The sequence below is a fragment of the Podarcis gaigeae genome (assembly GCF_964106915.1).
Source record: "Podarcis gaigeae genome assembly, chromosome: 13".
Classification (NCBI taxonomy): domain Eukaryota; kingdom Metazoa; phylum Chordata; class Lepidosauria; order Squamata; family Lacertidae; genus Podarcis; species Podarcis gaigeae.
This window is the reverse complement of record NC_139689.1, coordinates 28,326,200-28,340,022: the sequence shown is the minus strand read 5'-3', so window position 1 is coordinate 28,340,022 and position 13,823 is coordinate 28,326,200. Positions and strand designations below refer to the sequence as shown.

General features: G+C 39.6%; 1 protein-coding gene across 27 annotated transcripts in view; it reads right to left on the bottom strand.

Moving 5' to 3' along the window:
- MAPT (microtubule associated protein tau) overlaps positions 1–13,823 on the bottom strand; it is an 84,955-nt gene that overhangs the window by 65,875 nt on the left and 5,257 nt on the right. For 2 of the 27 annotated variants that reach the window (XM_083708545.1, XM_083708523.1), the window contains exon 1: positions 4,984–5,287. Coding sequence is in view for 7 of the 27 variants with exons in the window: in XM_083708554.1 (XP_083564680.1) it covers positions 3,226–3,295 (70 nt within the window). In the remaining 20 variants the exon portion in view is untranslated. Of the gene's footprint in view, positions 1–3,225; positions 3,353–4,983; positions 5,300–13,110; positions 13,514–13,823 lie in introns of those variants that run through there. The other 25 variants (XM_083708541.1, XM_083708535.1, XM_083708556.1 and 22 more) reach the window with 24 other exon arrangements.

Below are 13,823 nucleotides of genomic sequence, written 5' to 3'. Positions count from 1 at the left end.
CCAAATTTGTTCACTTGAATCAATGACTGAGCATTTTCTAACTATCATTTTATAACCACCAGTTTTGTCTTTGGATCCATAGTGGCATCTAAAACTATACAGTTCACCCTTAAAGTGCTGAATTAAGAGTCTAGTATTCCTACTCCTTTAGTTCAGAACCATTCTTCTATAGAATGAATTAGTTTTGACAGTGATAGGAAAAAAATTATACAGCAAGTTCTTCTAAAACAAATAATTCTAGGCCCATTTTTCCTTTTCAACCTCCTTGCATGAGTTTTAGAGTTTACTCTACAGTTTAAGACCAGTTGTGGCTTTTGGATCTTAGGATAAAATGCAAGCTTGGAGCAAACTCCCAAAGGAGATTGCATAAAAGGTTCTTGTAATGATTTTATTAGAAGCTTCTTTCTAAAAGATAAAAAGCTCTTCATTCAGGAGACACACTGAAGATCTACAAGTTCAAGGTCTCTGCTGTTGCTTAAAACCATTGCTCTCTTCCACAGGGAAGCTACCTGTCAACTCAGATTTGTCCATCTAGTAACTGTCCAGGTCTTAAGCACATGACCTCCTACCAGATATTTTAGCTGGAGATACTAGGGACTGGACCTAGGACTTTCTACATCCCAACATGGACTCTACCACCTAAGGTTCCTTCCCACCACAATAATCTTTACAGATAACTAAAAGGTTCTCTGCTCTTTTTAAGAATAAGTAGGAGTCTCTGAAGTCATGTCTTGATAACAGAAACAACGGCTTATGTCAGGTTGCATCCAGCATAGAATAGAACTATTTAAATTAATGTTCATTAACAACTTTGGTCTAGTAATTTCATTGGGTTTACTCTGAGTAGAACATAGCTGGCTACAATCCACTGAGTTGGCACACCCACTACAGAATTAATGAAACTGTCAATGCTGATTTAAAGAGGCAGGTTTGGTTTTTTAAAATACATTCCTATATTTACAAATATAGCAGAGAGAAGAAAAGCAAATAAAACCTAATAATTTAAAAAAACCACTGCCCGTTGATAATAACAAGAAGTATATTCCATCAATCCTGGTTTATATGTACAGTACTTCTATGTACAGTATTAATAAAGACAGTCCAAATAGGTATCTAAACTAATTCGTACAAGCCATGTGTTCAAATACAGAAAGGGCAGTGAGATCTTCAATCCATTGGGTGATAGATGGTAAATGTTTGTCCTTCCAACCTTGCAGTATAAGTCTCTTAGACACCAAAAGGACTCATAGAACTCACTTTTGTTGTCATTCGGTTAGTTCAATATAATTTATGAGTGCAAATATTAATGATTTTCTCAAAGCAAAGTTGATATGAGCAGTAACTTCTGACAAGAAAGAAACCATTACAGGACATGCCCACATCATAAAGAGGAATTTTCAGCATTACACTGCCAACATCTAACTAACAAATCTCTTCCTATAAGAGCACTGTGATGTCCAACATATGGAAACATGATTTTTTGTTGTATCACTCTCAATTTTAAATCTAACGAAACACTGCATATACATGCAACTTTCGATTGACAGAGCTGAATGGAATACTTTAACCCTCTGTTCCATTCAACTTTAAGATCCTGGACATAACACTTTTTTAAAAAGAAGAACATTATTCAAGGCATACATTTACATTAGCATGCAATGATCACTCTTTTACAAAAAAAAAATAAATGGTATGGGAGGCTGCTAAGTTTATGAAGTATTTTCTGAAATATGAAGTTTTGTTTTGTTTTTTTAATAGCTGCTTCTGATCAAGGGTATGTTCACACTCAAAAATGCATCAGGCATAATAAGAAAGTAGAATAAGTTTGTAAATTATATAATTTTCTGCAGCAACTTTTGAGGTTTATTTCCTCGTGTGTTGCTGTTCTGCATGAAATCTACACACACACCCCAGCACAAAGAGACTATCAAACAAATGAGTTTTTTTCTTGGAGAAATATTCGGCCTAAAATTTGATAGGCTGCACAAGATACAATATATGCAGATCAGCAAAATAAAAATGGCATACCATAAGGTATGCATTTTAAATATATTTTAATGATAAAATTAGTTTAAAACAATTTGGTGTTGACATATTGAGGAGGGCTATATGTGCATGCATATACCTCTACCTTACTTCGAAAGTATGAGCTATGAGAACTCTTCTTTACAGGGAATGGAACTCTCGGGCGGGGGCAATACAGGGAAATGGGTTTCTACTTATAATACATTGAAATCATGCAAACAACTTGGTGCAAGTGTGGAAAACCCATGTTGTCTTTGAATTTGATGTATTTAGGAATGATGCTTGAAAGCAATGTTTCATAAGTATAGTGGTAACTTCAGTTGAGTTTCTTATGCAAATTAGGTTGGAACCATAAACACACTTAGCAGTAATAGACCTCACTGAACACAGTGGAACTTCCTTCCAAATAAACATGATAGTATTGCTCTGCTATGCACTGGTGAGGTTGTCTCTGCCTTTTGGCACTGCAACCACAAATACATCTACTGGAATGCTCAGACACACAGCAGTTAGAAGGAACTAGGGGAAAACCTGATGGCCACATCAGCTTTTTCCTTGGTTCCAAACAACCCAAGAAAGAAGAGTTTCTCCAGCTAAAATACCTGTATTAGCTGGTTGCAGGAATTTCCCTAAATTTCTTCTAAAATATTAAGTGAAATGCAAGGATGATGCAATACCAAAATCTGGCTAACTCCAGTACCAGATCCTAGAGGCAGAGCTCTTTTCTTATAACCATAAAATTAAAGCTTTGCAATACATCTAAAGGGATTACCACCAAATATGTTCAAATGCTATGCTTTCATTCATGACTGAAGTAGAATAGAAAGAAGTCTTAATAAATAATGTATTAGAGAGCTGGTGTAGTGGCCAAGAAGTTCCTTCTTCAAATCTCACCTCAGCTATGAACTCAGAGACCAGTCAGTCCCTCATCCCCAATTCCCACCTGTAGCATAGGGACAATAAACTAACCTACCATACAGGATTGTTTTAAGAATTAATGACATCATATGCAAATGATTTAAACAGTCTAAAGAACTATAAATTAGCAACCATGGATTAGGGGTTATAGCACATGCATTGACTATTTAAAAGGCTGAATAAATATATGGACAATCCCAGGAATCTTTTTTACCCTAGAATTCTATGATCTCACCAGCCTAACCATGCAGCCCTTGCTGACAAATCAGTGGCATTACTTACCAATATAGTAGTTTATTTGCACATTACAATGACCAATTATCCCCACTAAAAAAAATGGAAGATGCAGCATCAATTACGGGAAAAATCCATAATAAAAATGTGTTTCTATATTCATTCTAGCAAGGCATCTATTTTAATGCCAACTCTGCTGGTAGACAAAAGGGTTTTTTCCTCTCTATCCCCACCCAAAACTACAGGAGCATACCACAGTCTTTACCCAATGAGAACTGCACTTTGCATCCATGTATTCTAGCCTAGCAGGGGCGTGACCAGCTGCTGCTATTACACTCAGATCCATTTTTCTCTCAGAGAAAACCATCTGAGACAGAGAGAAAAACAATGAATGCACAGAATAATCAAGCTGGAATCTTTGGGTGACTATGATTCTCTAGAAAGCTGTGTGCGCCCCCCCCTCCCAGCTCTCCACCACATCTTGATCAGGAATCATCTATCTCCCTGTTAGATTTCTGCTCAGAACAGTAACTATTAACATAATAAGCATGGAGAAGGGGGAAAGTAATTTTCATTCTCTTTCAGCTCACCAGTCTTGTGCTACTGTTACACACAAGAATTAAGAATCCTAAATATAAATCCCATAATACTGACCCATATAGAGGAACAAAGCAACTCAGCTCTTAGAAAAGAGTACTGTGCAGGTCATTTACCCTATCTCAGATTTCCACAATGAAAAAAAAATGCTAACACAGAATACATTTTCCTTTCTTAGGCTATTTTCCCCAACATCATAATTATCTAAGCAATACTAGAAATATGACATGGACTGCAAAACATGGCACCACTGATATGAAGGAGAGCCCACCCTTTTTCTCTCTCCAAGATCCACACCTACTGCAGCACCAACAGCCTATCATTCGCCATCACCCTCACAATCAAAACCAGTCTCCCAAGCAGGAAACCAAACCTATCAGAGACAAGAGATGGGGGGAAATGACAGTTAACAGGGTCAAAAAAGGGGTTCCTTAAAATTCACCTAAAATTCCAAATGAAGTTAGCAGATCATTTGTTAAATGATAAAATAAAATGTTACATATGGGTGTTTTTAAAAAAGAAAAAAAAGAAAGTATGCCTCAAATTGCCAAAAACAAGCAAAAACTGCATTCCAAGCAACTTATTACTATACAATGTGTTTTTTTTAAAAAAAGAATAAAAGTAGATGTCGTTGTTACAAAATATTTATAAAGAGATACATACAATTAAGCCTACCCTTGAGATCCTAAGAGACACACCCCTACTGCCCCATTTTGCATTACGATTACAAGCCTCTCCACTGAATGATGATAGAAAGGAGCCCTAATAAAGCTACAATAGACCAGGGAGGAAAATAACGTATTTGTACTGCCACACGCGCTGGCAGGTGGCGAGTGCGTATTTCTTTGCAATAGGGCTCCTCTTTTCAGAGGCAGGGGTGTGGTTAAAGGAGAAGAGATGTATGCTGTTCAGATTGCTGAAAATTAGGAGAGTTGTATAACTGTGAAGAGAGCATTAAGAGATCTACCGACATCATACGCAAACGGAATTACGCCGCGTACTGAAGCCATCGGATCCAAAGCTATATTGCACGGCGCGGCGCCTCTCCCTCCAGCCACTGCAAGCGCATTCACTGCGTAACCGCACGCACCTGTACGCCTAACGCACCCCCGCCCGTCCATCCCCACCACCCAAAGGTTTGCAAAGTCTGAAGGCCCTCGGTGCAGCTGCTCTTCTAAGAGCAGATCGCACCATGCTGGGAAACCCTACCTGGCGCTGCGGCTGCTAATGCTGCTGCAGGGAGAGCTCTCTGGAAAGTCTCGCTCACCAAAGCCGGGAGGAGGGGGAGTGACAGGAAAGAGGGAGAGACAGACAGAAAGAGAACGCGCCTATCTAGCGACGGGAGCGCGCACAAGCTCCGGAACCTTCCCAAGAAGAACTCGTATATGCGCGCTCGCAAGGGCCCTCCCAGCTCCTCGAGAAATTAGGTTGCTCCCACAATGAAAGGCTGCCCGAGATGGCTCTCCCACGCACGCGCACAATGCCCGCCCGTCTCATCTTTCAGACACCTCCCTACGACCGTAAGCGCATGCGTGGAGGCTTTACACCGACTCCCAATGTGTTCTTTGTCTTCTTTGGAAAAGCCGGGTTTAAACAAAAAACACACAAAAAATCCTCCTTTTGGAGCCGCGCCGGCGTCAGCGCTATTTATCAAATAATAATAGTTACCGTTCTTTATAGCGCATGGGACACAAGGTCAGCGCAGCAGGATTACAGACAAAGCAGGGTTTGTTATAGTGCTATAATTAAGAGTGTGGTGACCCACTCTGAAGTCATACTGGAAAGCGTTTTTTAACATCCCTGCTCCCAGAACACGCATGTTTACACTTAGGTATATACCATGGGGGTCCGCAAGGGGGCGCATTGCTCCCTCATTAGCCATAATCCCCAGATTCCCAATCTTACTTTTTAAAAATGAAAGATCCCAGCACTTGTAGAATCAGGAATATGAAGCATTTTTGATTTGTGAGGAACTAGCCTCTCCCATCTGTCTGCATTTTTAGCCAATAAATGAGGTCATAGTAATGACTGACATTTGGGAAAGCAAATCTTGCCAGCTAAACAAAGAGCAGGCTAGAAGACCAACTGCCTAGAAGACTCTAGAGGGGAAAAAAATCTTCGTTTCCTTTTAAGCATTTTCTACTGTTCTTCCCTGTGGAGAAGTGATTTCCCCATAAAAAACAACTCATTTATCCAGAATTTTAGTATCACTGTGACTGGGTAGTAGTGTGCCAACCCAAAACAAAAGGCAATAGCAAAGACAATATATTTCTAATGTGGATCTTAATTAGATTTCCCCCCTCCCCAGTTTGTAATCTTTTAAAAAACACTCTGTAAATACATACATAGAGACAATTCATCATTATTATGCCCATACTGCAGAGGGCAGGGCTGTGGCTGGGAGAGTGAGTTACGCCAGTTCTGCAAAGTAACCAACTGCAACTGTTGTTATATGCCTCTTGCTGGGAGAGGAGAAAGTTGCTGAGAGAGGAGAAAGTATACAACAATCCTGAATGGTAGTCCAATGTTATTATCCTGGTGTATTGGGGTTGTTGCTTTTTTAAAGGGAAATGCATTTTGGAGCAGGGATTGGCAGCAAAATTAAGGACTAGAGGGAACAAAGCAGCAAGGGCAAGAATTCCTGGGAATGCCAATGTCACAGACTTTACTTTTTATTAATCGTTCAGAATTTAGTATCTATCATACCTTTCAACATTACACAAATTAAAATAGGAACACATGTACTATTCTTGCATCAAGGATTGCTACCTGAGCACCCCTCCTCCTTTATGCTGTTACTTGTTGACGGAGGCTTTGCTTTGCTTCCTATACTGTGGGCCAGGCCAAAGGGGATACAAACATGGTCAGAAGCAAGGGTGCACAGAACAACTAATGTGAATTTTACCTTTGTAGGGTAGACTAGTTTCTACACAAACACCCCCCCCTCCTCTCTCCTTCATCCAGGCAACCAAGAGGCAACATCACAGTTCAAGGACACATTCCAGTCAGGTAACAACAAGGAAGGCCCATCCCATCTCACCACCTGAGGAGAAACATGAATGTGCCAACCCGTGCCACTGGATCACCTTCCCCCCTTGCTGAAACCTGCCAAGTGGGGGGAGTTCTGGCAGTAGAAGTGGTGCGGCAGGCGGGTGGGATGTTGCCTCTTGCACTTCTACTGCCTGAGGTGGCCCTCTGCCTTATGGGTGGGCCAACTATGAGTAACAACACTCAAGGAGGGTGTAAAGCAGGGCCAGTGAGAGCTGTAACTTGGGGAGAGTCCCAAGGGCCACACAGAGAGGCCCAGAGAGCCACTTTTGGCCAATAGCCTGAGATTCCCTATCTTTGCCCTAAAGGACGCCTTACTTCTTCTGTTTGGCTTGTGCTGCACTAAGTGACAGTGGTGTCCAGAAAGTCAGCCTACTGTGTGGACTGGTCTGGTCTCCATTTGATGATGGGTGAAAGTTGTTGAAGTACTGGTGCAATTTCTCAAGGAGCCTCCTTTCCTTGGATCCAAATTATTAATATTTCATTAATCTATCACAAGTAGTGAAGATATACTTAGTTGTTGGAGACTACTTGGTTGGATAGCTGTTTATCGGAGCTTATGGAGAAGGGAAGCAGTGCTTCGGTTTTTAAACAACCCAAAAAGCTTGAATCTACCCACGCTATTTAAAAGTTTTTTTAAAAAGGTGTTTACAGCACCTGTAAACCTGTAGATTGACCACCCCATCTACAGCATATGAAATGGCAGAATGCACACCAGATTATTGCCATGCAGCTCAATCCTATAGTCAAAAGTAAGTGCAATGGGCCTTACACACAGGTAAGCATGTACATAATAGTTGCCAGCCTCTGTTCCTGCATGTGCATTTGCAGGATAAGCACTAAAGCCACAGGCATCTGCCTCAAATTCATATTTAACATGGATACTTGAAGTAGAATAGTGAAATCTCAGTTTGTGTCATGCTATCTGGCATTGATCCCCTTCTCAAGCTCAGGGGAACAAAAGGGTTTGGAGGGACCTCTCTTTGAGGCGTCACTCCATATTACCAGACCTTCCAGGCCAGAAGTTGCTGCTTTACTGCACTTACTCAGATTTAGAAGACACACATGCAGTGTAGTCCCTTGTAAAGTGTTTCTTAGCAGCAATAGTGTGTTTTTAAACTGCCTGTTTACAGAATTTCTGCTACCTGATTTTACATATTCTCATGCAAAATTAGAGACATGTAGTTAATGTTGGTACAAATTTTAAAAAATTGCATTGTTATAAAGAATATTATTTGACTTTTCTCAATATGTCTCTGTGATTCTTGTTCTGTTTCCAGATCATTCTTGATTTTTTTATTTAATGATTAATCAAAATGGGAGGAAACACAATTAAATACTTAGGGTTGTCTTACTAGGGAAACCTCCTGCAGTTTTCCCATCCCTAAATCCAATTACAGGGGATAAGTAACCATGGAATAGGATGGTAATAATTCTTTTGAAGAAGCTGCAGTAAGTAGCTAAACCTAAGGAGTATTATCTGAACGACTAAGCACTAGAAACTTAAGGAGGAATTTATTTGTTGCCTTTTTTAGATACATCATTATTATCACTAATAAAGCAGTGTTGAGAGGTCTTGCATATGGAAATCAAACTCAGCTTGACAAACTTGTCCAGAACCTATATATCATTAACAATGGTATCAGTCATTCAGAGACTGATACCATTTGAACTTCAAACAGAGAATCATGTTGTAAATTATATACCTTGTTTCTCTATGACCTCTCAGTCTGTAAAGAGGTACAGTATTGTATTGCACACCATTCCTGCCCTTAATTACTACTGCTGTGAATGGTCAATTAATAGAATTGTCACAATTTTTACTTTCTGCATTTAATCATCTGACCATACTGTTTACTATTTTCTCACTCTACACCCACATGTATGTACCTACCAACTAAATATGACAATACATGTATTTGATGAAGTGGACTCTAGACCACAGATACTTATACCATGATAAATTTCTCAGTTTTTAAGCTGCAATAAAATTCTAAAATGTTATCTTGGGCAAGCATATAAACTTCCATGCCAATATATCAGTCCTCATGGCAGATACTATATTGTATTCTCTTTTGCATACTTCCTGTTCCCCTGAAACATGGGGGCAGGAATCAAGTTCGGATTCATCGCTTAAATGCAGGCTGTTATCTGAGCATGTGTGCCAGTTTCCATGTTGATGTTTCAAGCCCAAATAAGACTTTATACTAGTAAATATTTGTTCCCAGCACGATGTTTACTGATGTAACAAAGAATATTAGGGTAGGGGCACTCACAGGGGAGAATCAACATGAGGGAACGAGGACTGCTTAACTACTTCAACACCAACTGGTGCTCTTCTGCAAATGTACTCATCTAACCTATTTTACTTTCAGCCAGCTTCAACATTAATGATAATCAGGAACTAGAGAATCTACACATTAGAAGGCAGCAGAATCTTACACTGAATGTGAAAAGTGCCATAGCATAACATTACAAGGGGGGAAATTACTTAGGTTAGGGGGAATCAAAGTAATTAGAAGCAAGCACAAGAGACAACAACCTACAAAACACAAACTATGTGCATAAAAAAATAAGAATGATAAAAAATGCTGGCGTAAAAAAATTGTGAGGGTGGGGTGAGGGAAGCTGAGGGAAACACAGTGGAGAAGAAGTCCATGCTAAGGTGCTCACACTTCTGCCCTCAGTTGCTGAGGAAGCAAACCAACAGCATTCTAGAGCAGCCGTTCACCAATTTTCCCAGAGAAAGGTTAAGTGCAGCCACATCTAGGGATATCAGAGAACACTGATAGAAACAGAAATTGCAATCACTGATGTCTGCTTATTTGTCCCATGTCCAAAAAAAAACAAATCAATCCAGAAAAAACAATTCCTATTCATTGCTGTTCTTGTCTTCAGTCCAAACATTACGTAATTTATGTTTTCCCCTATTTGCATTAAATTTCCTTTGCAGAGATACGTTGTGTAATAGGGCCACCATACCGGCAACAATCATGTTGAAAATGCATAAAAAAACTGTAGAGCTTTTCCTTAAAAAAAGCTCAACAACTTCAGGCACTCAACAATTTCGGGCACTCAACAACTTTTAAGCTGTCATGGTTTTTTAAATATGGCAACCCTAGTGTTATGTAATTAATTACATTAATTACATAAAATTCTGCTGCAGTGAACAGTGACATTAATAATGTCGTTTTTGTTGCAAGCCAAACTGCAGCAGAACAGGAACAGCGCTGCATGCGACATGGACTGAAAATCAATAACTTTTTACATCCCTAGTCAAATTCTATGCACACTTGCTTGGACATGTCCTACTATATACAGTCGTACCTTGGTTTTCAAACAGCTTAGTTCTCAAACGTTTTGGCTCCTGAACGCCGCAAACCCAGAAGTGACTGTTCCGGTTTGCGAACTATTTTTGGAAGCTGAACGTCCGACGGGGCTTCTGTAGCTTCCGATTGGAGCTTTCTGCAGCCAATCAGAAGCCACATTTTAGTTTCCGAATGTTTTGGAAGTTGAGTGGACTTCTGGAACAGATTCTGTTTGATTTCCAAGGTATGACTGTACAAGACTTATTTCCTTGTAAGTGTGCATAGACGTTTGCCCTTCAAACCTGTGTGTTCCAATGAATAATAGTCCATACTAGGGGCCTTACACCACTGGATCCCCATAAAACCTTCGACCATCTCAAGATGTCCTGCCTATCCCCTATCCCCCATCACTCCCTGAGGCTAGACATATTTGTTTTCTGTTGGTGATAATAATAATAATTTTTATTTATACCCCGCCCTCCCCAGCCAAGACCAGGCTCAGGGCAGCTAACAAGCAATAATAAAAACAAGTTGAATGAATACAAGCAAAAATATAGGTACTAAAGGAGAATTCTATGGTCTTAACCCCTGTAGTGTATTAATTAGACTTAAGCATATTGCTTATATGCAGCTGGTTATTCCACAGTCTGAGGGTGACTGCCAAAGGCAGTTTGGCAGTTATAGTTGAAGTTCTGTTTGATGAGATGGGACTAGTGAGTGAGATGTTATAATTTTTTTCAGTTGATGGAATTCAAAAAGGTATTAGGGTTGGGATTATAAGGAACAAAGTATCAATTTGTAGGGGCCTACCCCTCTTTTCAATGAGAGAAAGGGCATGAGTTCTTCAGTGTAAAAAGGCAAAAGAGCAGGCATCAGTGGGAATTTCTGGAAGGGCTTTGATATTGTTCTGAAACCATGACATACTAAGTAAAATATTAATGGAGACATCACAGTGTCTACCTCATGCAAGAATAGAGGCTTGACTGGGGGAGGAAATAAATGTCTGTCAGCAAGCATGTGGATGCAGGGTAGGGCTATCAATGGCTGCTAGTGACGATGTAACTGAGACCAGGGAAAGGGCTCTGCCGTGGGTGAGAAAAGAAGAGCCAAGGTGGAAGACAGAATGGTGTGGCTTATTATTGTGTGTTGTATATATTTAAATTTACTTTGAAATTACTTGGAGTCTGTGAGATTTAAAGGTAAATGTAAAGGACCCCTGACAGTTAAGTCCAGTCGCAAACGACTCTGGGGTTGCGGCGCTCATCTCGCTTTACAGGCCGAGGGAGCTGGCGTTTGTCCGCAGACAGTTTTTCCGGGTCCAGCATGACTAAGCCACTTCTGGCAAAACCAGAGCAGCGCATGGAAATGCTGTTTACCTTCCCACCGGAGCAGTACCTATTAATCTACTTCCACTTTGACGTGCTTTCAAACTGCTAGGTTGGCAGGAGCTAGGTACAAATCCAAATAAAAATATTGTGGAAGTCAAGCTACCCTTAGGGATATAAAATGTATCCTGTGAAATGCATTCAAGACAGGGCAAGTATACTTGTGCACTACTTCCCTAGAATATACACACTTTTCTTATAAATCCAATTAGCATTAATCACTTGAAATAGATTCAGAAAAGCACTTATTCTTTCATCTAAATATTTAATTGCCTAATCAGCAGCACTTGGGGATCCTACTTGAAGCATTAAAACATTGGATAAAATATATGCTGATACCCTGGGAACTAAATTGGGAGAAGCATTTTCCAAGTATTTCAGCCACATGGTAGAATTAACATTCATACTCATAGGTACCATAAGTTTTGAAGCACTAACTTATAAAGTATGATACAAGATTATCAATACAGCGTTATTAAAGACATTTCACAGGAAGGGTACTACTACTCAGAAGAGGATATATTGCTTACAAGCAACTCTCTGCCACAGTCATAGGATTTGTCTGATTTAGGGTCCCTCCATGACTTTAAAAAGGTTCATTGGTTCAAAAGATTAAGCTTATTTTCCCTTTATAACTTAACCTTTGCACTCCAAAGCTATAATATTTTGTGCCACATTTTTGTTACTGGGGGGGGGGGGGAGCTACCTATTTGGTTCCTGCAGCAATATATGTAAATAGTTTGAATTACTCTCAGGAGATCAACTTGGTGTGCTTAGGTGTGCTTATTCATACTCATCCTGAAGTAGACAAAGGTAGGGGTCCCCATGCCTGTGAAGAAGACACAACCACTGGCAATTTTTAGTCTGATATATGTTTGGGCATACAACAAGAGTGATTACTTCTCTTAAAAGACAGAAAACTATCTTTTGTACTTTAAGACACATATAAAACAAACTAAAATAAAGGTTGCTATCTTTTTCTCTAAGCCCTGATTCTGTGCCTTCAACAGCCGTCTAACCCACAGAGATTTAACCAGTAAAATTTTTCTCAATGGTATGTTGGATTCTATGAAACTTCAGTGGGCACTTTTGGCTCATAACTAAATGTTGCTGACCATAGTTAAACCCAATACCACAGAACATTAAATAAAGTATTTCCAGACATGCATTTTACAAGCTCCTTCTTGCTCTTAATGTCTCTGTTAGTCAGATCTTTAAAATAATGTTTCTGGCTGCATAATTTGATGCTTCTCTTTCTTTCTGCAATTATACTTTCTATACTGTTCTGGAAATCCTACAGATATTTGGGTTCATTTGAATCCATTGTGTGGTTAGCAACAGGTTAACACTAACCTCTAAACTTGAATGAAATCCACTACATTAATATAAAAAGCCTACATTTGTCTTGCATTTAACCACTCTCTCAGATAAGTAATGATTTATTCTAAGTCAGAGCTGCTAGATGTATCACATGAGTGATCTTGCAACACACATACTGTATCTCTATGTGGATTGGTATTATTCTCCCCCGTTTTTTGCAATTATCTGCAAGGCTAAACAACATAAACATGCATACCAATATTTATTCTAATTACCTTATAAAAGATTCCTTTGAATACTTTTCCCTGGGATTCACCATTTAAACTCTTCCCAGATTTTGTACTCTCCAAAGGCAAATTCCAGTTCTGCAGATCACGTTTTTCTTGTTCGGTGTGCAGAAAACTCTCCCAAAGTGCTTCCAGGTATCTGTCAACCTGCAGACAATATGGACCCTGCTCAGTAGCTATGCAGCACTTGATTGCTATTATTTATAAAAAGCAAACATCCCTATGGCACTCAATGTAGCAGGAACACCTGCTGAATATAACACACAGCCCCCGCTTGATTACCAGAAAGGAACACTTTCCCCATTGTGCAGATGGACAAACAAAGGGTTAAATGACTCCCCTAAGGTTCCACAATGAGTCTGTGACAGAACTGTCTGCCTAAGGTATCCGTATGATCTCTGTCACCATAGCAGCCAGCTAGCCAGCTAACCTCACAATTGGTGTATTTACAATCCCCTTTTGGGGTATTATCCCTCATTTTTTATAACAGAAAATTGTAAAGTCTGTGTAAGTCCAGAACCTGCAAAAAAATTAAAAACTTGTCTCACACAGATGATTTGAGGGAGTAAGTAGCCTATGTCTAGTCTTGTCTCAGATCCCAGCAATTTATGTATTTAGGCAGCTTGAGTCCTCCCCCTCTAATGTATTTCAATTAATTTTAAATAATGGGAACTTAGAAAAAGAAGATCCTTGCCAAATAT